The sequence below is a fragment of the Schistocerca piceifrons genome, chromosome X (genome assembly GCF_021461385.2).
Source record: "Schistocerca piceifrons isolate TAMUIC-IGC-003096 chromosome X, iqSchPice1.1, whole genome shotgun sequence".
Classification (NCBI taxonomy): Eukaryota; Metazoa; Arthropoda; class Insecta; order Orthoptera; family Acrididae; genus Schistocerca; species Schistocerca piceifrons.
Window position 1 is genome coordinate 52,818,421 of NC_060149.1, and position 26,276 is coordinate 52,844,696.

General features: G+C 40.2%; 1 protein-coding gene across 1 annotated transcript in view; it reads left to right on the plus strand.

The window, feature by feature from the left end:
- The window catches only part of LOC124721691, an 888,717-nt gene that overhangs the window by 223,093 nt on the left and 639,348 nt on the right, over positions 1 to 26,276 (plus strand). Inside the window, exon 7 of the mRNA XM_047246771.1 lies at positions 1,273 to 1,350. Coding sequence (XP_047102727.1) covers positions 1,273 to 1,350 — 78 coding nt within the window. The remainder of the gene's footprint in view (positions 1 to 1,272; positions 1,351 to 26,276) is intronic.

A 26,276-nucleotide genomic window follows, 5' to 3' on the forward strand; every position in this document is an offset into this window, starting at 1 on the left:
AGATATAGATGTAGATGTAGATGCAAGCCTGACAGTGCATCTATTCAATCATTCATTCACATATCATGTTCTGTAAATCCCATCATGCAGGAGAGCCTTCAGGGATGTGAAAAGAATCAACTTATACATTAACAGGCAGAAGCAACCACTGCTAACGACAAACTAAATAATGTGCCCCAGCTAGCAAGAAATAAAAATGAACTTTATTTTATACTCAAACTGAATATAACAAACAAAACAATCATTCAGACTTAAATACATGCTATTTGGTATCCACTCACAGTCACTTACTTTGTACTAAGAAACTTCTTACAAAGGTGACATTGATGCAGCCATATTGGTGGAGAGTAGTTAGATTGAAGAGGGTCCAGGAGGAGGCCCCAATGAGGCCGAAGCTCATAGCTGATTGAAGGTAGATGTGGCCGTCTCAGAGACATGGCTCCCTGAAGTGGTAGGCGGGCCATAGGTGCATTTGATGGAAGGCCAATTATGGTGAACTTGGACGAGATGCAGAGCGACAGCTAGGACAGGATGCAAAGTAAAGGTTTGGAGCAAAGACTTCAGCAACCAATATGGGGAACTCAGACAGGATATGGAGTGAAGATTCTTACATGAGTCCAAGTGTATGACAGCACTGGGTAGAGGGAGCACTGATTGAAGGACTGGAAATAACAGTTGGCTCTGTGACCTGGAATAACTCCCGGTGCAGACTGACTCTGGTGGCTGAGCAATGTCCTTTAAAGCTGCTCAGCTCAGCAGAAGAATACCTCCATGATGGTCAGCATGCAAGATCTGTAGAAGAGAACCAGTGGCCATGATTGCAGCACTAGATGCAGTGCCATTCACACCTCTAGTGGCGAGGCTCTTGCCATATATTACTGTGGCAGATATCTGAGATGGGGCTGATGACAAACATGGTTTGCTTATATTTGATGTTGCCCTGCATATATGTGATTGTGTTGCCAGCAGCCTGGAGAGGTGGCAGCTTGCAGTACATGTCTGTTTTTTATGATAATGCATTTGGCAGTACTTATCAGAACAGCATTGTTGTTGTTGTTGTTGTTGATGATGATGATGATGATTGTTATTATTATTGTTTTGATGATTTGGGTTTTATTATCCTAATTTACATAAGCTGCACCTGATAATGTTCATTTCTGCAATTCACATAGCTATGATATTTCATTCTGTTCATTTCTTTTGTTTACAAAAGTAAAAGAATGTTTTTGATAATTGCATAGTTACATTGACCAGTGTTGTATTCTCTAACAGATGAACCACATGCAGAATCACCTAAGGAGAGGAAATTTTTTAAACCCAGCAGGTGGCCCATGGATCACAATGAATCAGGTATATATTCAATACACCTATGCTGTAATCATGGTTGCAGTTAGTTTTTCACGTATGTGATTTCTGTAAATATTGACAGGATAATGCTGTGGACTTTGCTTTGTATACCATGGAGCTAACATTTTTCTCAGATTCAGTGAAATATTATTTATCCTTGTTTGTAGGATCATTTGCATTTTTTTTCCATAATGGAAATGTTTGGAAGAAATGAATGTAAAGTTTGTGAGCCAGCATTAATTAATTCTATAACTACAAAGTGCATGTTTGAAAGTCTCTTGTTATTTAGATGATTTTTCACCAATATATGTGAATTTTTCACTTTCTGAAGTGGGAATGTAATAACTAGAGTCTAGATTTCCATGCAAATCCATGTTGCATGAATATTTGCATGTTGTGGACATTTGGGGGGGTAAATGCATATTTTGAAGATAGTGTGAACTGAGACATTTACGCTGATCAGCCACCACAGTATAACCACTGACCTACTATTGATGTAAACCCATCCAGGCGATAGTATTGCCATTTGGCGAGGCATGACTGTTAGTCAGACACATGCAAAGTGCATGCAGTATCAGTGAGCACACTGTCTTGGTGTAGAATGGGGAAGGCATGCAGTGTAACTGAGTTTGACCAAGGGGAGAATGTGATGACCTGGAGGCTTGGCCGAAGCATTTCAGACATTGCATGCCTTGTCGGGTGTTCGAGGAGCCAAGGTGAAATCACTTTCAGACGTCATGGGATTGGGCGGCCAGCCCTCTTTACAGATGTACGCTGGGCAGACCAGGTAAATCAGCACAGGCGGAGTACTATGACTGAACTAACATCAGAGTTTAATGCTGGGCAGAGTACAAGTGTGTCTGAATCCACAGTGAACTGAACACTCCTAATGACGAGTTCCGAAACAGACAGCTCACCATGTGCCAATGTTAACATCATGACATCAGCAACTGTGACTAAAATGGGTACAAGACCTTTAGCACTGTACATTGGTGCAGTGGCAGAGCATGGCATGGTCTGATGAATCCCAATACCTTCTCCATCACACCAATGGGAGGGTGCGAATCCGTCTTCTTCCAAGGGACCCGCTGTTTGACACTTGTACTGTGGGACAGAGGCAAGCTGGCGGTGGCTCCATTATTCTCTGGGGAACATAAGTCCAGTGGAGCTTGTGCAAGGCACCAAGATGGCCAAGGAGTATCGTACACTGATTGCAGACCACGTACATTCCTTCATGATGATCATGTTTCATTATGGCAGTAACATTTTTTGACAAGATAATGCGCTGTGTCACAAGGCCAGGAGTGTAATAGAGTGGTTCTAAGAATCCAGTGGCAAGTTCCAGTTGATGTGTTAGCCCCCCAACTATCCAGATATGAGCCTGATTGAACACATCTGAGATGTGATTGACCATGACGTCTGAGCTCTTTGCCCCTTCTCCTGGAATTTATGGGAAGTAGGTGACTTGGGTGTCCAGATGTGGTGCCAATGCCCTTCAGGGACCTGCCAAGGCCTCCTGCTTCCATGCCATGATGTGTAGCCACTGTTATCCATGAGAAAGGTGGACAAATTGGCTATTAGATAGGTGGTCATTATATTTCTGGCTGATCAGTGTATAACATATATTGTATCGCTTTCATGGCCTGAGTGTATATTTTGCAATAACATGCATGACAGCATCTTTCATTGAATTTTTTTTTATAAGAATTACACTAAAAGTGCAGAACATGAGTAACTTTGTGGATATGTTACAGTCTGTAAACTTCATAGTGAGTTCAAGTGCCCAAGTTCAACTCAGTAGATGTCAGTAGAAGTCAGTATACTTTGTGCCAATAAATTTAAATAGAAAAAGGATCCTATTGTTGTTATGTGATGCTGCCCCATATGTGATGAAGCCCAGGAAAGCAATTAAAATATTTTGTCCTAGCCTAAAGCACATTACATGTTTGGTCCATGTGCTACATTGTGTAGCTGAAATAATATGACAGCGTGAATATGCTGATATGCTCCACAAACAAAGTAAATGATGCACAAAATACAAAGGTTTGATAATGCTGACAGCATTAACTCAGACATATGTTGACTTTTTTTCTGATTGAAGGTGTTCTTGATAGCACCTGTCCATGTTGGTGCATTTAGATATGCAGGATGGTCCATTGATAGTGACTGGGCCAAATATCTCACAAAATAAGCATCAAATGAAAAAACTACAAAGAACGAAACTCATCTGGCTTGAAGGGGGAAACCAGATGGCACTATGGTTGGCCCAATAGATGGTGCTGCCATAGGTCAAACGGATATCAACCGCGTTTTTTAAAATCGGAACCCCCATTTTTTATTACATATTCGTGTAGTACGTAAAGAAATATGAATGTTTTAGTTGGATCACTTTTTTCGCTTTGTGATAGATGGCACTGTAATTGTCACAAATGTATAAGTACATGGTATCACATAACATTCCACCGTTGCAGACGGTATTTGTTTCGTGATACATTACCCGTGTTAAAATGGACTGTTTACCAATTGCGGAAAAGGTTGATATCATGTTGATGTATGGCTACTGTGATCAAAATGCCCAACGGGCGTATGTTATGTATGCTGCTTGGTATCCTGGATGACAGCATCCAAGTGTCCAGACCATTTGCCGGATAGTTACGTTATTTAAGGAAACAGAAAGTGTTCAGCCACGTGTGAAACATCAACCACGACCTGCAACAAATGATGATGCTCAAGTAGGTGTTTCAGGTGCTGTCGCAGCTAATCCGCACATCAGGAGCAGACAAATTGTGCGAGAATCGAGAATCTCAAAAACGTCGGTGTTGAGAATGATACATCAACATCGATTGCACCCGTACCATATTTCTATGCACCAGCAATTGCATGGCGACAACTTTGAATGTTGTGTACAGTTCTGCCACTGGGGACAAGAGAAATTACTGGATGATGACAGATTTTCTGCTCGCATTCTATTTAGCGATGAAGCGTCATTCACCAACAGCGGTAAATTAAACTGGCATAATATGCACTATTGGGCAATGGAAAATCCACAATGGCTGCAACAAGTGGAACATCAGCAACCTTGGCAGGTTAATGTATGGTGCGGCATTATGGGAGGAAGGATAATTGGCCCCCATTTTATCAATGGCAATCTAAATGGTGCAATGTATGCTGATTTCCTACGTAATGTTCTACCGATGTTACTACAAGATGTTTCACTGCATGACAGAATGGCGATGTACTTCCAACATGATGGATGTCCGGCACAGCACATAGCTCGCGTGCGGTTGAAGCGGTATTGAATAGCATATTTCATGACAGGTGCATTGGTCGTCGAAGCACCATACCATGGCCCGCACGTTCACCGGATCTGACGTCTCCGGATTTCTTTCTGTGGGGAAAGTTGAAGTATATTTGCTATTGTGATCCACTGACAACACCTGACAACATGCATCAGCGCATTGTCAATGCATGTGCAAACATTATGGAAGGTGAACTACTCACTGTTGAGAGGAATATCGTTACACGTATTGCCAAATGCATTGAGGTTGACGGACATCATTTTGAGCATTTATTGCAGTGATGTGGTATTTACAGGTAATCACGCTGTAACAGCATGCGTTCTCAGAAATGATAAGTTCACAAAGGTACATGTATCACATTGGAACAACTGAAATAAAATGTTCAAACGTACCTATGTTCTGTATTTTAATTTAAAAAACCTACCTGTTACCAACTGTTCATCTAAAATTGTGAGCCATATATTTGTAACTATTACAGCGCCATCTATCACAAAGCGAAAAAAAGTGGTACAACTAATACATTCATATTTTTTTACATACTACACGAATATGTAATAAAAAATGAGGGTTCCTATTTAAAAAACATAGTTGATATCTGTTTGACCAATGGCAGTGCCATCTGGTTTCCCCCTTCAAGCTAGACAACTTTCGTTCTTTGTAGTTTTTTCGTTTGCTGCTTATTTCGTGAGATATTTGGCGTAGTCACGATCAGTGGAACACCTGGTATAGTGCTAGATTTAACTTTGCCACAAAAACCTATTTTATCGAGATAGCGTACCTGGATAAATGCTGTCATTTTTTACTGTTATAATTTTTATTAATTTGTCAGCAAGAGATCATGAATTCCCACAGATCTATTGAAGTTTACATCTCCTTGCTTCATTTAATTGAAAATTCTTAAGTTACTGCTACTTAGGTCTTTTTTTTTATCATCCATTTTTGGGTTGTAGTCACTTTTAAAGCCACTAATACAACTTGCATTAAAGACGCAGAAGTATTATTCAAGAAAACAGATTAGAAGCAAGACCAGACTTACATCAAGCCAACTTTTGCATAGTTTCCTTCAGCAATAACAAAGTTGTAAGCTGCATGTGGAATCTTGGACAATTAATGAAGATGGAATTACATTTTCATTGAGACATATGAGTCTGAACTTATCTTCGGAAACTGTAGAAACTGTAGAAATGAATTAAAATTTTTGCCATGGCTGCAACTCAAACTTTTTTGAATTTCTTTTTATTTGTATTTTATGTTTTAGTTTTTTTAAAATCATAAAACTTTATTAATTTTAGTATATACATGCAAACAGCACACATTATTGAGAAATGTTACATAATATATTGTTTCAGTTTTTCACAGTTTTTCCTTTTAAAACTTTCCTCTTACATACATATGCATGCATTTGCGGTGATATCCACTAATAAAATGTTTTTGGGTTTCAAGCTGTGTCAAGTGGTTAACTGCCCACGAGCTTTCAGCAGAGATTTTCTCTGCCATTGAAAGTGGATGGCTGTCTTGTGAATGCTGCTGTTGTGCTTATATAGCTATGCTACTGCCAGTGACATCACTGGTGTCCAGTCTTGCACCATATATGGCAATGTTTTGGTTGCGTGAATGTTGTGCCCTCATCGTCTCCCCAATCACATGGTCCAAGGCCGTACTCAGCTGCAATCCACCATCTTTATTGAGGACATTGTCTGATATTTTGATCTCTATTGCTTCATTTATTACACTATCCCAGAAGCCGTTGGTCTGTTTAATAACAGAAGAATCATCAAATGCAATTCAGTGTCTGTTTTCCAGTGCAGCAGCTGATTTTTTGGGATGGCGTAGGTTGAAACACCTTTCATGTTGTGTGTGGCACTGTTCAATAGTGTGGACAGTCTGACCCACATCCACACAATATAACAGGGAAGATTAACTGGCTCCTGAAAAAGCATAAAACTGACACAGTCTTCAGGCTCCCGGCACCTCAGAACACCTGGAATATGCAAAATACCATGTGGGTGAGGGCAGTTTTATGTCAGTCAGGCTTTTTGTGCTATTGAACAGTGCTGCACAGAACATGAAAGGTGTTTTCACCTACGCTATCCCAAAAAATCTACTGTAGCAGAGCGTGCACTGGCAAATGGACACTGAATTGCGTTTGATGATATTTCTGTTACTAAAGTGACCAACGACTTCTGGGATAGTGTAATAAATGAAGCAATAGAGATCAAAATATTGGACAGTGTCCTCAATAAAGACGGTGGGTTGCAGCTGAGTACGGCCTTGAGACCCTGTGGTTGGGAAGTTAAAGGGGTGTGACAGCCACACAACCAAAACATTGCCATATATGGTGCAAGACTGGGCACAAGTGATGTCACTGGCAGTGGCACAGCTCTATAAGCAGCAGTGGCATTCACGAGACAGTCAACCACTTGACAATTGCAGACAAGATCTGTGCTTAATGTTCATGTGCAGTTAACCACTTGACATGGCTTGAAATCCAAGAACATTTTATTAACTTTCCTCTTTTATTATATTTCTTTGAATATCTTTTCAGTGTTGAGAGTTCATTTTGGTTTTGGACTTAGGATATTTTTCCTTTTGTCTGTTTTTGGAATGGTTACAGTCTTTTTCTGAAGTTTTCAAGTTAGGGTAGTTGACTTCTCTCCTCAGTATGTACGAGTTTTTATGTGGTGATTACTGTCAACAAATCAATAATTTTATGTTCCTCGCGTACAACTTTTTATAGGATGCAAATTTATGAGAGTAGGTTGACGTCTGCACTGTTGCTGTTAGTTTGCAGTGGAGTGTAGGATATATTAATCTTTCATGGACTTCACTTCATAGTTTGGGGGTCCATATTGTATGTGGAGAAGGTGACACCAACATTTACCATTGGGGCAATGCAAATAAAAACACTTTATGGGCATAATATGGCTTACAATTTTAACATTAAGAGTACCATATTTACTCGAATCTAAGCCACAATTTTTTTCTGGTTTTTGTAATCCAAAAAACCACCTGCGGCTTAGAATCGAGTGCAAAGTAAGTGAAAGTTCTGAAAAATGTTGGTAGGTACCCACCACAACTGCATTTTCATACATTATTCAACGAATTAAATACAAATTCCATATTGTTCATCTTCGAATGTAGCAGCATTTCGATGTACTATGAAAATCCGACTGGAAAGACTGTTTGGGATGTTTGTCAATATGCCCAACTCTACATTCTGAATTTTTTCCTACCTGTGAGAAGAGATGGTTGCTAATAGGAACTTTTATGAATTGTGAATCACATGCAGTATTCTCTTCTGAGACAACAGCAAACGTGGAAAAATATACATATCATATCATGTTTATATTCATATTATTCTTATGCCTAATAGCGATACAGTCAGAAATGAAGCACGGCAATTGACTAGATTTTTAAATCTACGATGAATCTAATTTCTGTGCAGAATGTATTAAACAAAAGAGGCGTCTCCAAAGATTATCAAACGGCAAAAAATTTTAGCTAAACTCTCGTTCAGAACATCTTCTATCATATGCAGTCTATTATTTGGTTCTTGTTGATCATTATCAAAGAAAGCAGCAGTGTAAGTAACAACAAATAGCAGTCTCTTGCCATTGTTTTGCTAATGTGACAATTCCTCTTTTTTTTATCGTAAGTGGCAGTAGCACGCACAAAAGCAAGCCATGCCGTGAGCAGCGACAGGTCATAAACACACATTATCAGAATGCAACAAACAATGCATGACACAGTACAGTGATGCATTTTCAGCTTAGAGTGACGTAAACACGTATAACAAATAGAACGGCACTTATCAGATCAAAGAAAAATAAGCAATCGATTCAAACCAGATGAAGCACATGAAAAAGGAAGGGTTCCTGTATAAATACGGATGGAGCGCCTGACGCATAGCAATGGCTACCTGGTAAAGCTTAACTGCTAAGCTTACGACTCGAACCAAACTACTGTAGCTGTATCGTCATTCATTCAACCTAAATTGTGTCTCATATTACAATGGAACAACTTTGTTTCGATTTTGAGGTGTGGCCTAAAACTTTTCTCTCCCTTGAATTTCGAGTCTCAAATTTCAGATGCGGCTTAGATTCGGGAAATTTTTTTTCCCTTGATTTTGAGTCTCATTTTTCAAGTGTGGCTTAGATCCGAGTGCAGCTTAGATTCGAGTAAATACGGTAGATAAGGAGACTATGAGGCATAGTAATACCTAAATAAAGGGAATGTTTAGCATGATTAGGCATGAGGTTTCTGAGCAGAATTTAGTTTTTTTGTATGGATGCATTTTGAAATAGCAATATTTATTAACACAGGTTTCTTTTATACATGTGGCAATTAGTAAAGCACTAAACTTTTTGGTGAAAATATGAGACACTTTCGGCAGTGAGGGAATATTAATTTCTCATTTTGTTTTCTCCCATCTCTGCTATTCACTATTCATTGGCACTGGCGACAACAATGGATGGCACTGACACAAAAACAAACTTCACATTACACTGAATCACTGCATTCTAGACATTTTGTAGGAGAGGGCGCTGTGCAAGTGGGGCGTGGCTGGGGGCTGGCGTGACGGTGGCGGCCACAGGCTGCGACCTTCCTCTCCTCAGCGGGTCTCCCGTCTCCGAGTGGTGGGGGAGGCAGCAACGTCATGCAGGCTGAGTGGCTTTCTTGAAGGCTGCATCGAGGGCTATTTTCAGAAAGTTCATGAATTCTGATCTGTATCTTTTGGAGACCATGGCTTTTTTATTTTCCTCCCATAAGTATCACAGGTATTCTATGTTCACTGTGTGCTTTAATTCGATTATTGAATATACAGTCTGGCCTAAAAGCCATATAGTGCTTAGCTTTTTTTTTGTTTGGGGAAAGGTTTTGTCTGGTGCAGTTAGTAGCTCTAAGTTTACATTTGCTGGAGTGGTTCTGCTGACAAGTGCAAGCATTTCTTTGCATGCGTGCCATATTATTGCTGTGTTCCTGCATTGGAAGGGATGTACTAAGGTCTCACTGGAGTCACAATTAATGTATTTTCAAGTTGGTCTGAGGTTGATTGCTGCCAGTTTTACATTTGCGCTAATGATGTTATTTTTTACCTTATACCAGGTGGCTTTTACTTTGGTATTTAAAGGTAATTTCATCCAAGTTTTGCCACACTTTTTTCCATTTTAAGTTTGGTTTTTTATTTCAGTTTTGTTGCATCATGCTTCTCCTCTCAGATCTGCATACGGTAATACCTAAGTAAAGGGAATATGGGGAAACACATATTGAAGGGTAGTTTAAATCAATCACTTCATGTTTAGCATGATGATAAGGCATGAGATTTCAGAGTAGAATTTAGTGTTTTGTTCAGGTGCATTTTAGCATAGTAATATTTTTAACACAGGTTTAATTTATTCGTGTATGTTTGTTGTTCTTATGCATGGGTTATCATCTGTTTCTAGTATGTATCCTTTTAGAAAGTAAATTCCTTTAAGTATTTTAGTTTGAAGGGAATCTTTGTTAGGTTTACTGGCTCTTTCTCTGGCTCTGGCCAATATGCATTTAACAAAGCAGCTGTCAAGCAGTTCGAATTTTTTCTGCTGTGACACTCAAACAGTGGATCAGAAGCACTGCGTATTTCCTTTGTAGGTCGATAAGGCCCACTCCTCCTTCACGTACATCCAGTGTGCATGTGGTGCACTGCACTTTAAAGATTTCATGACACTATAGAAGGTAGTTATTGCCCTGTTAAAGTGTCAGGATTGGCGAGGAAGGGAAAGCAGAGGGCACCCATTGAGGTGAAGCAGTCAAACATGTTTTAAGAGCATGGTTAATTAATGCATTAAGAAAGAAAGGTAGGCCTAGAGAAGCCGCTGAAACTGAATGGGCGACTGCCCAAGAGAGCAGGAGAGGAGAGCGTCTGTTCGGGTCGGAAGCTGCCAGCAGAAGAGAGTGGATGGCATGTCCGCTCTCGGCGGCTGGCCGGGGCTCCACTCCCACGTTACCACCTCCAACCCTCCCTATTGGACAGCCTAATTGTAGACGCGCAGTTCGGAAGCGTTACTTTGTCAGCAACACATGAGTTTAGCTGCTGATGGTTCAACACGTGAGTTTGAATGTGATTCTGCCTGGTTTTGTGCATCTTGACTGATACACTGCAACTAGCTGCCAGGCGGAAGGCACTGACAAACATCAAATGAAAAATAAAATCAAATTTTTATACTATTAAATCCATTCAGTAATGCCCCCCTCTGTACATCCTTCTCCCCTCCACAGGATTGAACCATAGAGAGGGGGAGCAAATTGACAGTTACTATGGGGCTTCTGTGGACGACACCCTTACATAATTTTGACACTACATATTTTATTTGTTTTAATTTGCATTGAAAGAATGACAATAATTTGGTAATGAGATCTTGCATGACACAATTTGGATGACAGTGGATGGTGCAGCAGTAGTGTGAGGCGCTGCGAATGGCAGTGTGAGGTGTGGTGATCAGCTGTTGGTGCTGGCAGTGGCAAAGATCACTGGCTGCAGCGGGCAGTGGTGTGCTGTGGCGTACTGCAACTTTCGCCGGAGTGTATAAGTGGGGGGTTCCTGGGGGGGGTGATGCACAGATCACAAAGGGGGAAGGGGGTTTCCCCAGGGACAGCAGGAAGGGGTGACCAAAGTCATGCAAAAAGTCCTTTTCTAAAAGCTACCCATGGCCGTAAACCAATGAGGATAATTAGTAAAGGAGTACATACAGAACTGGGAATAACTATACGACTGAGATACTGGTGGTTGTGCCAATCCGTGATATGCGCAGTGACACGGTCTAGCGTAATCTGCCCTGACTCTTTGTTTACCAGGTTGGTTAAAGATTAGACCAGCTGGGAATGTGAGTGATTGGGGGGAGATGGCCAATTGTCAGGCAACTGTAGTACCATCGGTTGCTCTCGTAAATACAACAGGAGAGGAGGACGTCGCACATCATGGGTATAAGACAAATATGCAAACACCTCTCGGTGTGGGGGTAGCGATATCGCAGTGAGAGATATTAAATAGTAAACTGCTACCATTGAGTAGCATATGGTAGGGCTGGATTGAATGAAGGTACTCATAACACACGTTAGTGGCTGTTACTGGGTGTGGTATGGTGTATAAAATACTGTTGCCTATAGCAACGAAATAATCTGGTTAGCTTCAGGTGGTAGTTCTGTTAGGAAAGCAAAGTATTACAGTGGACGAAAAAGTAGTAAGTAATTACCTGAGGTTGTAATGGTGGGTGAAAAGTCAATGGTTGACAGACTCGTGGGCACTGTGTCACTGGGCAATCTAAACTGGCAATTCCAATGAACTGCAGGGGTATAAGTTAGTAGCAATGGGGTGGTGAGGGCAGGAGGGGGTATGGTCATGCTGAAAAGAGGCTTACTCGTCATCCTGATAAGCAGGAGTGCAAAAATGTGGGATTGCATTAATAAATGCCTGCAAGAATTCGTGGTAATTAGTGGTTTCTTAAGTGATTTGCTGAATCGGAAGCTTTAGTGATGTATGTTGTGGCTTAGAAGGAAAAGGGATTTGTCCAATGAGAAAATGCCAGGATAGCCTGACATATTGGCCATTTATGCCAAGCGACCAACTTGTGATGAACTGGAAGGGTGCTCATGTTAAAGAATAAGGAATTGGGTATAATCAGGAACAAGTTCAGGTAACAGGTTTCAGAATAAGATTGATTCAGTGGTGATATATCCACTAGTCGCAGGGTTTCTTCATCCCCCTCCCTCTGGGGGGAGGCAATATGTCTTGAGTAGCATTGGCTGCCGAGCAGGGTGCAGACAAAGGCAAGCCACGTTGCGATGTGTCAGTGATGCATAGATGAAAGAGATAGGAAGGCGATCAATTTATGAAAGCGAAAAGTGAAAGAATAAACCGATCAGCTGGGCACTCTGCGGGTGCTAACCACAATGTGTAAGGTACACAGCCCTGGAGGAGGGAGGTACAAAGTAATGGTTGAGGTTGGAATGAATAGATGAGCGACCACTTCTGACACCAGTGTACTGTATATGGTCAGGGAAGGGGGAAGAAGGTTGTTACATATGCCTCGTGATGACAGTGTGCAGGAGGTCGAGCAGTCAGGACTTGAGAGTGGGCATCCAGGGCTGCCATTAAATGACAGAACAGGAAATTAAGTACAATAAGGAGAATATTTTTCAGTGTGTGCCGTACAAGGGGCGCACCTAGGGTCGGAAGTTACCAGGTTTAGGCCAATCTAAGAGGTCGAACAATTAATTGTAATGGGCAACGGAAGGAGAAGCGGTTCATGTTAACTTATGTTGTGGCCAGTCATGAAAAGCAGAACCAGAAGCTCTGCCTTCTGAAAAGATATCTGTTCTGCTAGAGGTCTGGGTTACAAGAGAGAGAGGGAACTGTGTTTTGCACTGCAGAACACTCCAGCGTAAATACATGTGACCTGTATCCCACCCACGCTGTTGACTAAAACCAATGGCATGAATTCACTAGCAGTTTCAGCAGAGGTCTCGGGGCATCTTTTGTCAGCAGCTTTAACTGGACAGAACTGCCTCGGTTTTGAAAGTCAGGCAACTTGTGTCACATAGGCACAGCGTAAGTTGCTCTAGGAGTAAACTTGTAAAGATTTGACTGGGCCTTTGAAATAAAAATTTTTAAACCAATTCCCTAAAATATTCCTTGTCTGGCTGCCACCATGTACATTCCTTACCCCTTCCAGAGAAGTAGTGAAAAACGTTGTCTACAAAATGGCGTCAGTCACTCCCCAGGAAGATGGTTTGCCCTTAATACTATGGGAGGGATCTATTACAATATTTCATTTGGTGTGTATGTAAGTGGGAGGGGACTTACATGCAGTCAAGTTTATCAAATTTCATGAGTTAAGAAAATAATAAAATATTAATTGTTCAAATTTTGTGCAGAAATACAATGTCTTCTGTAATAACTGTAATCATTAGTATAACAAAATACAATGGAAAATCCACGATTATAACAAAATATTTAATTCTATGGTAATAAAAGTATTTAAGTAAGAAATATCATAAATTGACTTACTGCAGAGCATTAATGCCTGGCTTGGTTAGAATTGGATTAAGTACATTTGAAGAAGAGTAATAACCTTAGTAAAATCTTACTGTGTCATCTGAATATTTTTGAGGGTAGTAGTTGCACAAAGTTATTCAGGCTATGAAATATTAAAACATTTCAGTAAAATGGAGGATTCACATACAAAGTCCAAGATATGGAGTATCATAAAACACATATAATACAAGCCTTATCTATATTAACCCATGTTAAAATAAAGAGTACAAAGCTTTTTCTTATACTGACAAAACACTCGAATTAAGAATGAAATCAGGAGATAGTGAAGGCTACACATTTAAATTACCTCACGGGATCATATTCCTTATGTACATCACTTAATTTGTTATGTAAATTAATTAGTTAAAAGTGGGGCAAATGAAAATTACCAAGGTTGAAATGTGACAAAGTTGTGGTCTGAATGGTTGAGAACTTCTCAGTCGTCACACAGTTTCAATATTTTTCCTAGTAGTATCACTCATCCACAATGTTTTACAAACCTGTTACAGTAATTATTAACAAACTGTTCTCTATAGTAAAATTACAACTAGAAAAACAGAAGAAAAGACCAGAACAGCCCTTGTTTGATTGTCAATTGGAAATGAGGACTGGTTACAACCTTATTTTTTCCTCTAAAATGGCAAAGTTCAAGAAAAATATATGTCCCATCAACCGTTCTTAGAGTTTACAGTTTTCAGATTATTAGGGAACTGTCATATGACATAAAATAAGCTTGTAAAAAACAGTTATAGGCATGGAGAAACACACAGGCAAAACTCTAGAAAAGATAATTAAAATGTGTGACCACGGTGCCAAAACAGCTAAAAATATCCTCGTCCTATTCATAAAACTTCAGATAAAAAAGGGAAAGAATGCAGTGAGTTTATAATCAGTTCATTAAGTATGAAAAGATTCACATCTAGAATGTGGTTTTGTGTGACGAAAGTGCATGCACTGTTCGTAAACAAACCTTGATTGACGGTAGAAGAGCACATGGCTTGTCCAGTGGGGAAGGAGAGATATGCTTGTGTGACATCAACGAACTTTAATGGCACTTCTCTCTAGTAGGGTGATGGAGGCGGTATTATCTATGGTGTAACGTACATCTTGCGGGAGGGGAAAGAGCGCAGAGGTGAGTGCAAGGGATGAGAAAGGGCAAGAGGGGCAAAGGGGAAGTGGCAGTGGCACTTCCAGCACTTGGCACAGCACAGGTGTATTCGCTAAGGCAATCTTGAAGCAAACATGCTTTGAAGCTCAGCTGGCAGCGTGTACTGGTGGTATAACGCAAAGTATGCAGATAAACAGAGAAAGACAATGCTGGTTAACAGACGGTCAAACACCAGTAATGATCCACACAGAGCAATACCAAATTTGTACATGAAGAGAACCTAATGGTTATAGGGCAAAACCAAATGCATGGGGGCACAGTAAACAATGTTTAAGAAGGCTCAGTTAAGATTGTTAGTACAATACGTTCATTAGTTCTTAAACAGATGTTGGACGACAGAGTGCATCTCTGTGTTGATTTTCAGCAAACACAAAATTCATAAAACGCTGGCCATCTGTTTAGGAATTTGTTGTCTGCATAAAGACTTCAACAGAGTCATGTCAAGATGACAAAATTTCCGACTTGTAACGTTCGGTGCATATGACAGAGTACTGCAGGACTTAATATACCATGCACAAGACGTAGGTAACAAAAAAGTAAATGTTAACTTCATTGGACACAGGTCAGGAAAGTTTTGTAAAGAGAGACTGAAGGGAAACAGTCAATTTGGCAGACATGAGAGTTAAAGTTGTGTAATCATTTTTAACTCTTAGTGACAGCTTGAAGGAAAAGAGGGAAATAATCACTTCTGAACCGAAAATGGACTTCGTTCATCTGCAAGGCAGTGGAACATTAGTTCCAAAAGTTAGATGAAACTTTGAAGTATCACAATCCATTGAACAATAAAAGACAAATAGAATAGACACTGCAAGGAGGAGCTCCACATTCTAGTTTTGACAACAAAACGAAACGTTCAATGACATACGCTTGTAAAAAGTAGCATTGTAGAAAAACTTTAGTAAGGTAAATTTGATGCATTCTTTCGAAAGGCAAAACAAAATCCATGTCAATAAAATTAGATATACAAGTGAAATATAGTATAAAACCAAAACACTGCAACAAAGCTGAATAATGCAAGTAGCTTAATTCACCATGTCACAAAAACCTATACAGTAGTTGAGAGAGGGTATTTTCAAACACCTCAAATTCTTCAAAATACCTAAACTTCCCACATAATACACATACTGTAGATGTGCACCTGGCTCATCCTTCTCATACAAAATAGTAACTGTTACTTACAACCACTTAATATTTATACTCTATATAATACTCTCTGTACATTGTCACTCAAAACGTATACAATAAATGACTTATAAATCATATGAAAATTAGACTTAATTATGTCAAACAAGACGAAGCATAGGGAGAGAAATGGTAGCATTTGGGGCCATGACTGGCTTATTGCAAGGCAACAGCTGTGCCAATCCAACATAACATGCAATTTAAACTACTCCAAAGCTTTGTATCAACTGGAAACTCGCTGCATGGTAAATTGAATCATGGCTAATAGTTCTGCTCTGACCTCTGGGGTGGTAGCATAAAACAGACCATTTAACATCACCTACAACAACACACACAGGAACTCTTGCCTGTACATAATCATCTTCAACCGCATGACCACAGGACCTCATGCCTGCTCACAAATAACCTCAATAAAACAACGTATTACATATCTTCATATCAACAAAACTTCGCTGCCCTTGGGGATAACAGCGGAAGTCATCTATCCTCTCTTATCAACTCACAGGGGTAGCACAGATCAATTCTCTTTCATCATTATAACTCATATTACGGTACATCACATAATACATCATAGCTTTGTGCATTGAGTTAACCAATCAAGGAACTACCACTTATGAAAAACAGAAGGCATGAATGAAAAAAGAATAAATGGTTGGGAAAGAGGTAGCAGAGAGACGAGAAAGAAAAGAGAGAGAAGGTAGAAAAAGTTCATTCCTTTCGTTTCACAATCCGGCATGTCACACAACATCCTGTCGGTTTCGGCAACACAAGTGGTAATCGTGTAATTAAGACTGTGCACGCACTTGGGGCCTAAAGTCTCCTAGTACCAGTAGTAAACAATGGACACCACCAGTACCGTCAGAATCCAATGGTTTGTCGCTTTTCTTACAAGGCGTAAATGGTGATTTTGCATCTGTGTCTGGTCTTGCAATAAAAACAAACCCCCATCAAGGTAAAAAGATTTAGTGCACCAATGATTTCGGAAACCTTGCAGACGTGGTATGATGGCACATAGCCCTTAAAGCGCTCACATCTGTGGAGCAAGGAGAAGGAATCTACTTTCATCATAGGACGGAGAAATGATGCTTATAGGAAAGATGAAAGAAAAAAAGAGTTGGTTATGACACAAAAACAAAATGGAAGAAAATGCCAGGAACAGCTGGGAGACTCTGTGTTTGCCAAACACACTGTGCAAGCTGCACATCTCTGGAGATTAATTGAAAGCTCTCAAAACAAATTCTTCGAAAAACTTTTTAACTATCCAGCCAACAAACAGGTGAAGTGCTTATCTATGAACAAATACACATTCAACATACCTCATAGTAATCAGACTCACAAAAAGAAGTTCAAATTGTCCTAGGTAAAGACACCTCCAAAAACAGGCAATAACTGCATAAGATGCAAAATTTAGCTGTTTACTATAATTTACCAATCTCTTCTCTGAAGAAATGGCCATAAATGCCTCACTAAATGTCAACATTCACAGTACAGTCATTGCGTTGTGATGTGCAGAAGCGGCGGTGCTGGTGGGGTGGTGGCTAAGGGTTGTACGCATGCGGTACCCACGTAGCAGCAGTGTGGGATAGCTGGCTTCATGGTGCTAAAAGCATGTGCCTCGGGTGTTGAGGCCAGGACCCAAACACAGATGGTGGCGAGGAGCTGACCGGCGGCCAACGTGGGTTGGCAGGTGGGTGGCAGCAGCAGCAGGGAAGCTGTGCCGACCGTGGACAGTGTGCCCGTGTGCTCAGCGAGCCACAGCACCGGCGAGGACATTTTCCTTTTGTGCTTCCGCGCCCAGCTCAGAGTTAGCTGGCGGTGACCGAGAAGCTGGGCCAGTTGGACCATCAACTGAGGCTGGAGTGCACAAACTAAGCACATGTGCTGTGAGGCGCAGCTCGCTGTACTCAGTGTACATGTGTTGGTGCGGCGTAATGCAAGAGGCAGTCAGTAGACTTTGCCATGGGTGCTGGTATGTGTGGATGCAGCATTTGGAGTGGCACCGTAGCTGATGCACTGCTGCATCCAAGCTCGGCTCGCAGTGGAATAACAGTGGCGAATACTGACCGATCACACAACGTCAAACATGAACCAAAAGTAAACTGCCACCCCATGGACCGAACGGTGGAACGAATCGTGATTCTGACATCAATTTTAAAGTGTCAGGATTGGTGAGGAAGGGAAAGCAATGGGCACCCGTTGAAATAAAGAAGTCAAACATGTTTTAAAAGCATGGTTATTTAATGCATGAAGAAAGAAAGGCACGCCTAGAGAAGCCGCCGAAACTGAATGGGCAACTGTCCAAGAGAACAGGAGAGGAGAGTGTCTGGTCAGGTCGGAAGCTTCCAGCAGAAGAGAGCGGGCAGCATGTCCACTCCTGGCGGCTGACTGCTTCTCCATCCCCACGTTACCACCTCCAACCCTCTCTATTGGACAGCCAATTGTAGATGCACAGTTCAGTAGCATTACTTTGTCAGCAACACGTGAGTTTAGCTGCTGGTGGTTCAACATGTGAGTTTCAAAGTGGTTCTGTCCGGTTTTGTGCATTGTGACTGATGCACTGCAATTAGCTGCCAGGCAGAAGGCACTGACAAACATCAAGTGAAAAATAAAATAAAATTTTTGTACTATTAAATCCATTAAGTTACAGCCCCCACTGTACAGCCCCTTCTATGGCTCTCACTATATGTTTTGGCGGACTTGACACTTGGCCAGAAACCACACTTTTGATAGTAGTTGCTTGTTGATGAGACTTACTTTCTGTAATAAGTACAGCTCTCTAATTGCATTTGCTTTTGAATGTCCTCTTAATTTTTGTAGAACTGAATGCCAGTTTTGGGCCATCATTTTCATTGGACTTGAGTATAGCTGTAGCCCCAAGCATGTGTGCGTTTCAACTACTGAGTACCACGTGCTACCTTCATTAATCTTCTCGTTTCCAATGGGTATGAGTGCAGCCTTTTTCTGATTTATTTTTGCCCCTGCTGCGTGTTCAAAATTTTGGAGGATTTCTTGTATTTTTGGGAGGCCTGCCTTGTCTTTTATGAAGAATCCTACATCATCAGTGTAGACTTTACATTTAACTGTAGTGCCATGCAGTATGATTGTGGCAATGGTACTGTTGATTTTCCACAGCAGGGGATCTGGAGCTATGGCAAAGAGTGTCATAGAGAGAAAACAGCCTTGTCTTTCCGCCCTTTGAACTGGTATCGGTTTTGTGTTACGGCAGTTTATTGATGCACTGGAGGTGGCGCTGTTCAGTATATTCTTTATTATTCAGATGAAAGTCTCTGAGGCCAAGTTTTTCTAGAATCTTGTATAGATAGTCGTGACTCACTCTGTCAAAGGCCTTATTGAAGTCCACCGACACGATGGCAGCCTCGGATTTATTCACTTCTGTAATGTCTATGAGTTTGCTACATTTGGCTATGACATTATAGATGGTCCTTCTGGACATGGCATATGTCTTGTGATGGCTTATAATTTTCTTCATTACTGTTTCTAGCTTGTCTGCCTTGCATCACACTGCTATTTTGTAGTAAGTGTTTACAACGTGATAGATCTGTAATCCTCTGTTTTTTGTGGTGTGCCTTTCTTGAGCATTAAGATTGTGTGTCCTTTTTTGATGGCTGATCATGTCATTCATGACTTCGGTGAAGGTGTCCCCAATAATATCCCAATACATATGGTAGAATTCAGAGGGGATCCCATCTGATTTGGGTGATTATCCAGCTGTGCTGGAATTAATGATATCATGGACGTCTTCTTTTTCCATGCTTTCTTCCAGGTTTGATATGCCTTTGTTCATCATAAAATGAAATGTTGAGGACATCTGTTGTGGTGTCATTCAATTTCTCACTCTTGAAAAGTATATATTCCTTATCCATTTGGCTGTCTTTTTACATTTCTGTAGGCAGATGTGCTAACCATTACAGCACCATATCAGTATGGATAACACAGCTGCACAGACTACAGTAGTAAATAATTGAAAAGGTTGAAAAATGTTTGCAATCACCCTGTATAGCAGTGAATTTTGTAGCTTTTAAGGTAAAGAAAGTCATTAGGTCAAATCCTGATTTTATGTTTATGACATTGATAAAAAAAGATAGTTTGTGACAAAAGTGTAAAAAACTCTCAACTTCATTTGAACTCTGTCCTTCACTTAGTTATGCACCTGTCACTTCTTGTGACATAGAATGGTCATATTCTGTAAACAAAAATGTTCTGTCTGGTAAATGCATGAGCCTAAGTGAAGAAAAGTGGCAGAAATTGGTTCTTGTGTACTGTTTTACAAGAAAGTAGAAATAAATGTAGAACTGAATACTGCATATTTTTGTTGTTTTACTGACTTACTTTGCATGTTTAATGATATAGTACTGCATGAATGTATGCATGTTTTATGGTTTGATGGTGCCTGAAAATCTAGGCTCTAGTAATAATGTTGTGAGGAATTTAATAAGTGAAGATGTAGCCGATGTTCTGAGTCATAGATAGACACACAAAGACAGAGAACCCTGTCACCTTTCAGATGAAGTCTTGGCACACAGTTTAATCTTCTAGGAAGTTTCTAAACAGTGCACACACCCCTGCAGAGTGAAAAATAGATTCTGAAGGCAAAATTTAATAATTGTGTAGGTGGAAATTTGTAAACTGGTTTTCTTCATTGCTTTACCCTTACAAGTACTGTTCTCTTTTAGGTATGTTTACTTCACTCAAAAGTTATATTTAGACACTCATGAGTTTAATTGCTTCTTTCTGGCTTAAAGAGAGAAAGAGAAAAAAGAAAAAAAATGACTGCAAGAAAGTCTATTTCTGGCAAAAGTTCCTCAACACCGCAGTGAAAGTATTAATGCAACTTCAAGTTTTCAACAAAGAAATTGGTGTAAAACACATGAGTTCAACAGTTAATTCCATGGTGGATTGTTAAACAGTATGGATTTAAATGACCATTCTACAAGAATGTTTGTATTTGGTTGCAGTGCCTGTGTTGCCTCATGTGCTATCACTGGATTAAAGCAAATAAGAATGGGGGCAGTGATAAACAGTTTTTTGTTTTAAATTGGGGATCCAACAGAATTGTGTGGCAACTACTTTTACTGTAATTAGACCTAGTCACTGAGTAGGTTGGTTTCATACTTGCACCGTTAGCATGACAGGTCAGTGACAAATTTTCTAAGCAGATCGTATATTATAAAAACAAAACAACAACAACAAACATTAATTTGCATTTGTATTTTACCACATTAGTCTGTGAGTCACCAACAAATTGGTATAGTTCTTAATTTGAGCCAGTGTGCTCCTCTGCTGTCTGTGATAGTGCATTTCACAAATGGTCTTGCACACCATCACATTATGGTTTTCTTTGGAAGTCTGGTGAGAAGAAACACCACCCGTTTGTTCTATAAAGGTTCTATCTCGTACAGTTCATGACTGAGTCCAGATGTTGTATCCTTTAATAACAGCATTATACTGCTGTTTTCCCTTTTCACTAGTAACTGCATCCAGTGACAAGTCATACGTATTGTAACGTGGGGTCTCTGCTGTTCTTGATCTGAATCACTCCTCCTACCTTCCTATTGGCTTACTCAGTTATTGGTGTTTTCATACACTTTCAAGTAAAACAGAGAGGCTGGTTCAAGCTGTTTATGTATAGTGTTTCAATTTACTTTCCAGGATTCAGTTAAAAGGTAAAAGAGATGCCTTCAATATTAAATGTTGATTGAATTTCAAAACTCCCTTCACTTGCCTCGATCAGTCGTCAGCTAGTATGATCTGCCTTCTCTGAAGTATTGATGCCAGCGTGACAGCGCATACATTCATTCACACATCATTTTCTGTGAATTCCGTCATGCAGGAAAGCCATCAGGGATGTGAAACAAGTCTAGTTATATAATAACAGGCAGAAGCAACCACTGCTAACTACAAGCCAAATGAACTTTATTTATATACACTCTTAATACAACAAAACAACCTTTCGAATTTGAATACATGCTACTTTGTAGCAATCCACTGATATTCACTTATGTTGCACTAGGGGACTTCTTACAAAAGTGATGTTGATGCAGCCATTTCTGTGGAGAGTGGTAGTGTTTGAAGATGGTCCATGAGAGTCCCTGGTGAGACACAAGCTTGTAGCTGGTTGAAGATAGACATGACCACCTCTGAGAGATGCTCCCTCAGACAGACCAATGACACATTCGACGAAGGAAGGAGTGATGGTAGATTGCCCACAGATGAGTCATGGGTGCAGCCAATGACAGGTCCAGTATGGAGACTTGGATGAGATGCAGAGTGACATCTCGGTTGCAATGCAGACTGAAGGTATCAGCAACCAGTATGGAGAATGTGAGACACGACTCGGAGCAAAGATGCTGCCAGCCAGTACAGCAAACTGGGATAGAACATGGAATGAAGTGTATGACTCCAAGCATATGACATCACTAGGCAATGGAAACTCCAATTTAGGGACTGATAATCACAGTTGACTCTATGGCTGGAGCAACTCACTGTGTGAACTGACTCTGGTAGGCTGGCCACTGTCCTTTATAGCTGCCCAACAAAGGAATACTTCCACAGTGATCAGTGAGAACTAGTGCATGCTATTGCATCACTAATTGTGGTGCCTTTTGCACTTCCAATGGTGCAACTGGCACCACTTATTAATGTGGAGGCTGTCAGAGATGCAGTTACCAACAAACACAGTTTCAATGTGTGTGGTTATACCATTTACCCTGCATCTCTGCGGTGGTGTCACCAGTAGCCTGGAGAGGTGGCAGCCTGCAGTACATTTCTGTGTTCCAAACCATTAGATCCCAGGGGTTACTATTTATACAACCACCAAATTATGACTGTCCCTAGTCTACTCAAATTGTTAATTATGGTAATTACTTCTAGATTACTTTCTGTATATTCATAGGGGGGAAAACAGCTACTTCAGAAAAGGCCACCACTACTGCTCTCCATACTACTAAGGGCCTGTTGCTATGTAATACTTCAAACTAAGCATTTATGTAAATTTACACAGATCATTGTCAGCTGTCTACATACAGACAAAGTCAAGAGCTGTCTCATACAGTTGTTTCAACTATGCGGAATTACATTCCTGAGCCTGAGTATTCTGTTAAGTTGTAGGGGGAGTGGTTAATGCAGCCTTCTTTTACTTTGTTTTTAACTAACTGGGAATATCCAATTTCGTACCTTATATCTGCTGTCAACCTGTTACAGACATTTGCAACTGAACATGAAACTACATTCTGAATCTTTGAACCCTAGAGATGGTTGGCATAGTTTCCTTCAAGGTCATACAAGACAGAAAATGATTCAGAGGGAGAGAAACTGTACAAAATTTGAATGAAGCTGATAAACATTCAAAGATGAGAGGCATCAATACTTCTAGTACGAGTATTGATCCACAGCTAGATCTTGCTGTCAAGAAGGCTTACTCACATTTTGATGATTGTCCAGGTAGGCACATTGAGAACGTGGCACTGTAGAATTAAAAGTTTGGTTGTATTATTTGTCAAAACATGAGGAGGAAATGGACATAGGGAGGCTTCTAAGTAACAAAGCATCTTTGATCTCTCCAAATTTTAGACTGGTATATATTCAAGAATACCACAAACAGTGTTAGCTGTTCAGACACACATTTGTTATTGAGATAATGCTCTTGGTAGTACTTACCAAAATAGAACTGTTGTTGGTGTTGTTGTTGAAGGAGGAGGAGGTGGTGGTGGTGATGGTGGTGGTGGTGAGTATTTTGATGATTTGGGGTTCATAATCCTAATGTATATAAAAATGAGCAGGAAATGGTCATTTCTGTCATTCACAAAATTGACATAAATTTCACCAGATATTGTTCATTCCTGTCTTTCACAGAGACTGTGATAGTTCATTCTGTGCACTTTCTTTGTTTACAAAAGTGAAAGAATGATATTCATAGTTGCACAGTTATGTTGAACAATGTTTTTCTAACAAGTGAACCATATGCTAAATCATCTAAGCAGAAGAATTTTTTGAAAACCAGCTGGTGGTCCACAGAGCACAGGGAATCAGGTATATATTTACTACATCTATGCTGTAGTCATGGTTGCAATTAATTTTTCACTTATGTGATTTTTGTAAATATTGACAGGGTACTGCAGTGAACTTTGATTTTTATGGCAAATTCAGTTAAATATTACTTACACTTCTTAGTGGGTTCATCTGATGCTTTTTCATAATGGAAATGTTAGGAAGATACAAATGTGAAGTTTGGGAGCCAGCATTAATTAATCGTTTAAATACAAAGTTCGTGTCTGGAAGCCCCTTGTTACTTAGATTATTTTATTTCAAATTATTACCAGTCTGAGAGATGTGTTCACTCTCTGAGTAGATATGTAATAACTATAGTGCAGATTTCCATGCAAATGAATTTTGCATAAATATTTACATGTTGTGACCATTTGGGATAAATGCATATTTCAAAGAGGTCATAAATTTAGACCTTTATAATGTATATTATATCACTTTTGTGGCATCATTGTATATTTTACATACTTGTTGTTGTGTTTTGTTGAGTGTTTCCATATAAAATGCATGAAAAGTGCAGAACACGAGTAATTTTGATAATTTGTTATTCTCTATAAACTTCATAGTGAGCTCAAGTGCCCTACTTTGCTCGGTAGATGTTGGTAGGAGTCAGTACTCTTTGTTGTTATGCAGTGCTGCTCCATATGTAAAGAAGGCTGGGAAATCAATGAAAATATTTAATCTTAACCTAAAACGGACTAATGTTTGGCCAGTGCATTACATTGCGTGTCTGAAACACCAGTTGAAAACAGGACAAAGTTAAAATTGCTGATAGAAACAATGTAAATGGGTGCAAAAAATACAAAGATTTGAGAATGCTAACTGTATTAATGAAGCCATATGTTCACTTTTTTCTGATTGAAGATATTCTTGAAAGCACCTGTCCATGTTGCTAAATTTAGAGATATTCTACCAGATTAGCTTTCCCGCCAAAACCTATTTTAACCTGATCAGTTACCTGGATAAATGCTGCCATATTTTGCTGTGATAGTTTTGATTAATTTGTCAATAAGAGACCATGAATTTCCACACAAATTTATTGAAGTTAACGTATCTTTGCTTCAATCTATTGTCCCCTCAGGGGGATTGCAGTTCTTTTGTGAGTTTCTGCATAGTACACATGGGGCCTGGAGCTAATGGTGTTCTTTCTTCCTTCCCAGGCTGTATTACTTTCCCCATGCCACTTCATCCCTGTCCTTGCTCCTTTGCTTCTGCCCCCTCGTTTCCCGCTCTTGGTGCCATTATATCCTGGTTTTTTCCTCCTGTATTTTGTTCCTCTGGCTTTTTCATTTCCCCTTCCCTTTTCAGCATTTTTACCCACTTTGGGGTTTGACTTTTCCTTCTATATGTTACCATTCTGTTTTGAGGTCCCAAACAACACAGGGATCACATTTCTGATACCTGAGCTTATACCTCCTGCATATGCACGGCAGTGACTGCTTGTCAGTCTGGAACATCGGAACTGCTGGCAATTACCACCATGCTGGCTGGATCTAGCTGTGTCTGGGTGGCGTTGACAGGGAGAGCACTGATTGGAGGGGTTGGTATCAGGGCGGATGCTTTATGAATGAAATGCATTAAGCTTCAGGCTGGCTTTTCCTCTATGGCTGTCTCTTTAATTGGAAATGGATCTTTTAATGTTGCTTCTTATAGCCCTGTGACCTTCCCTTCCCTGTCTACACCCAGAATGGAGTGCCAGGCTCACTGACTTGAGGTGAAACCCATTCTCTGCTATCTGGTATGCACCAGGACTGATGGGGACACTTTCACTGCCACCAAGCCTGTATTTTTCATGGAAACTATTGGAAACAAATTAGACAAAGTGACTCTTTGAGTGTAAGATGCAATTGGGTTGGCTGTCAGTCAAAACTTCCTCTGCCCCCAGTTTGTGGCTCTTCATGCCTGTGATCATCTTGGTGACATCATGGTCTCCACTACTACTCACCAACCTTTGAATATGGTGCAGGAAGTCATTTTTCATAGGGACTTCATCCTTCAAACTGATGAGGAACTCCAGGCCAATCTGGAATGGCAGGGTGTTACTTTTGTTTGGCATGTGCAGAAAAGCCATAAGTACTATTACACTGATTCCAGCATCTTTATTCAGGCATCTGAGGGGATACCATCTCAGAGATGGTCAAGG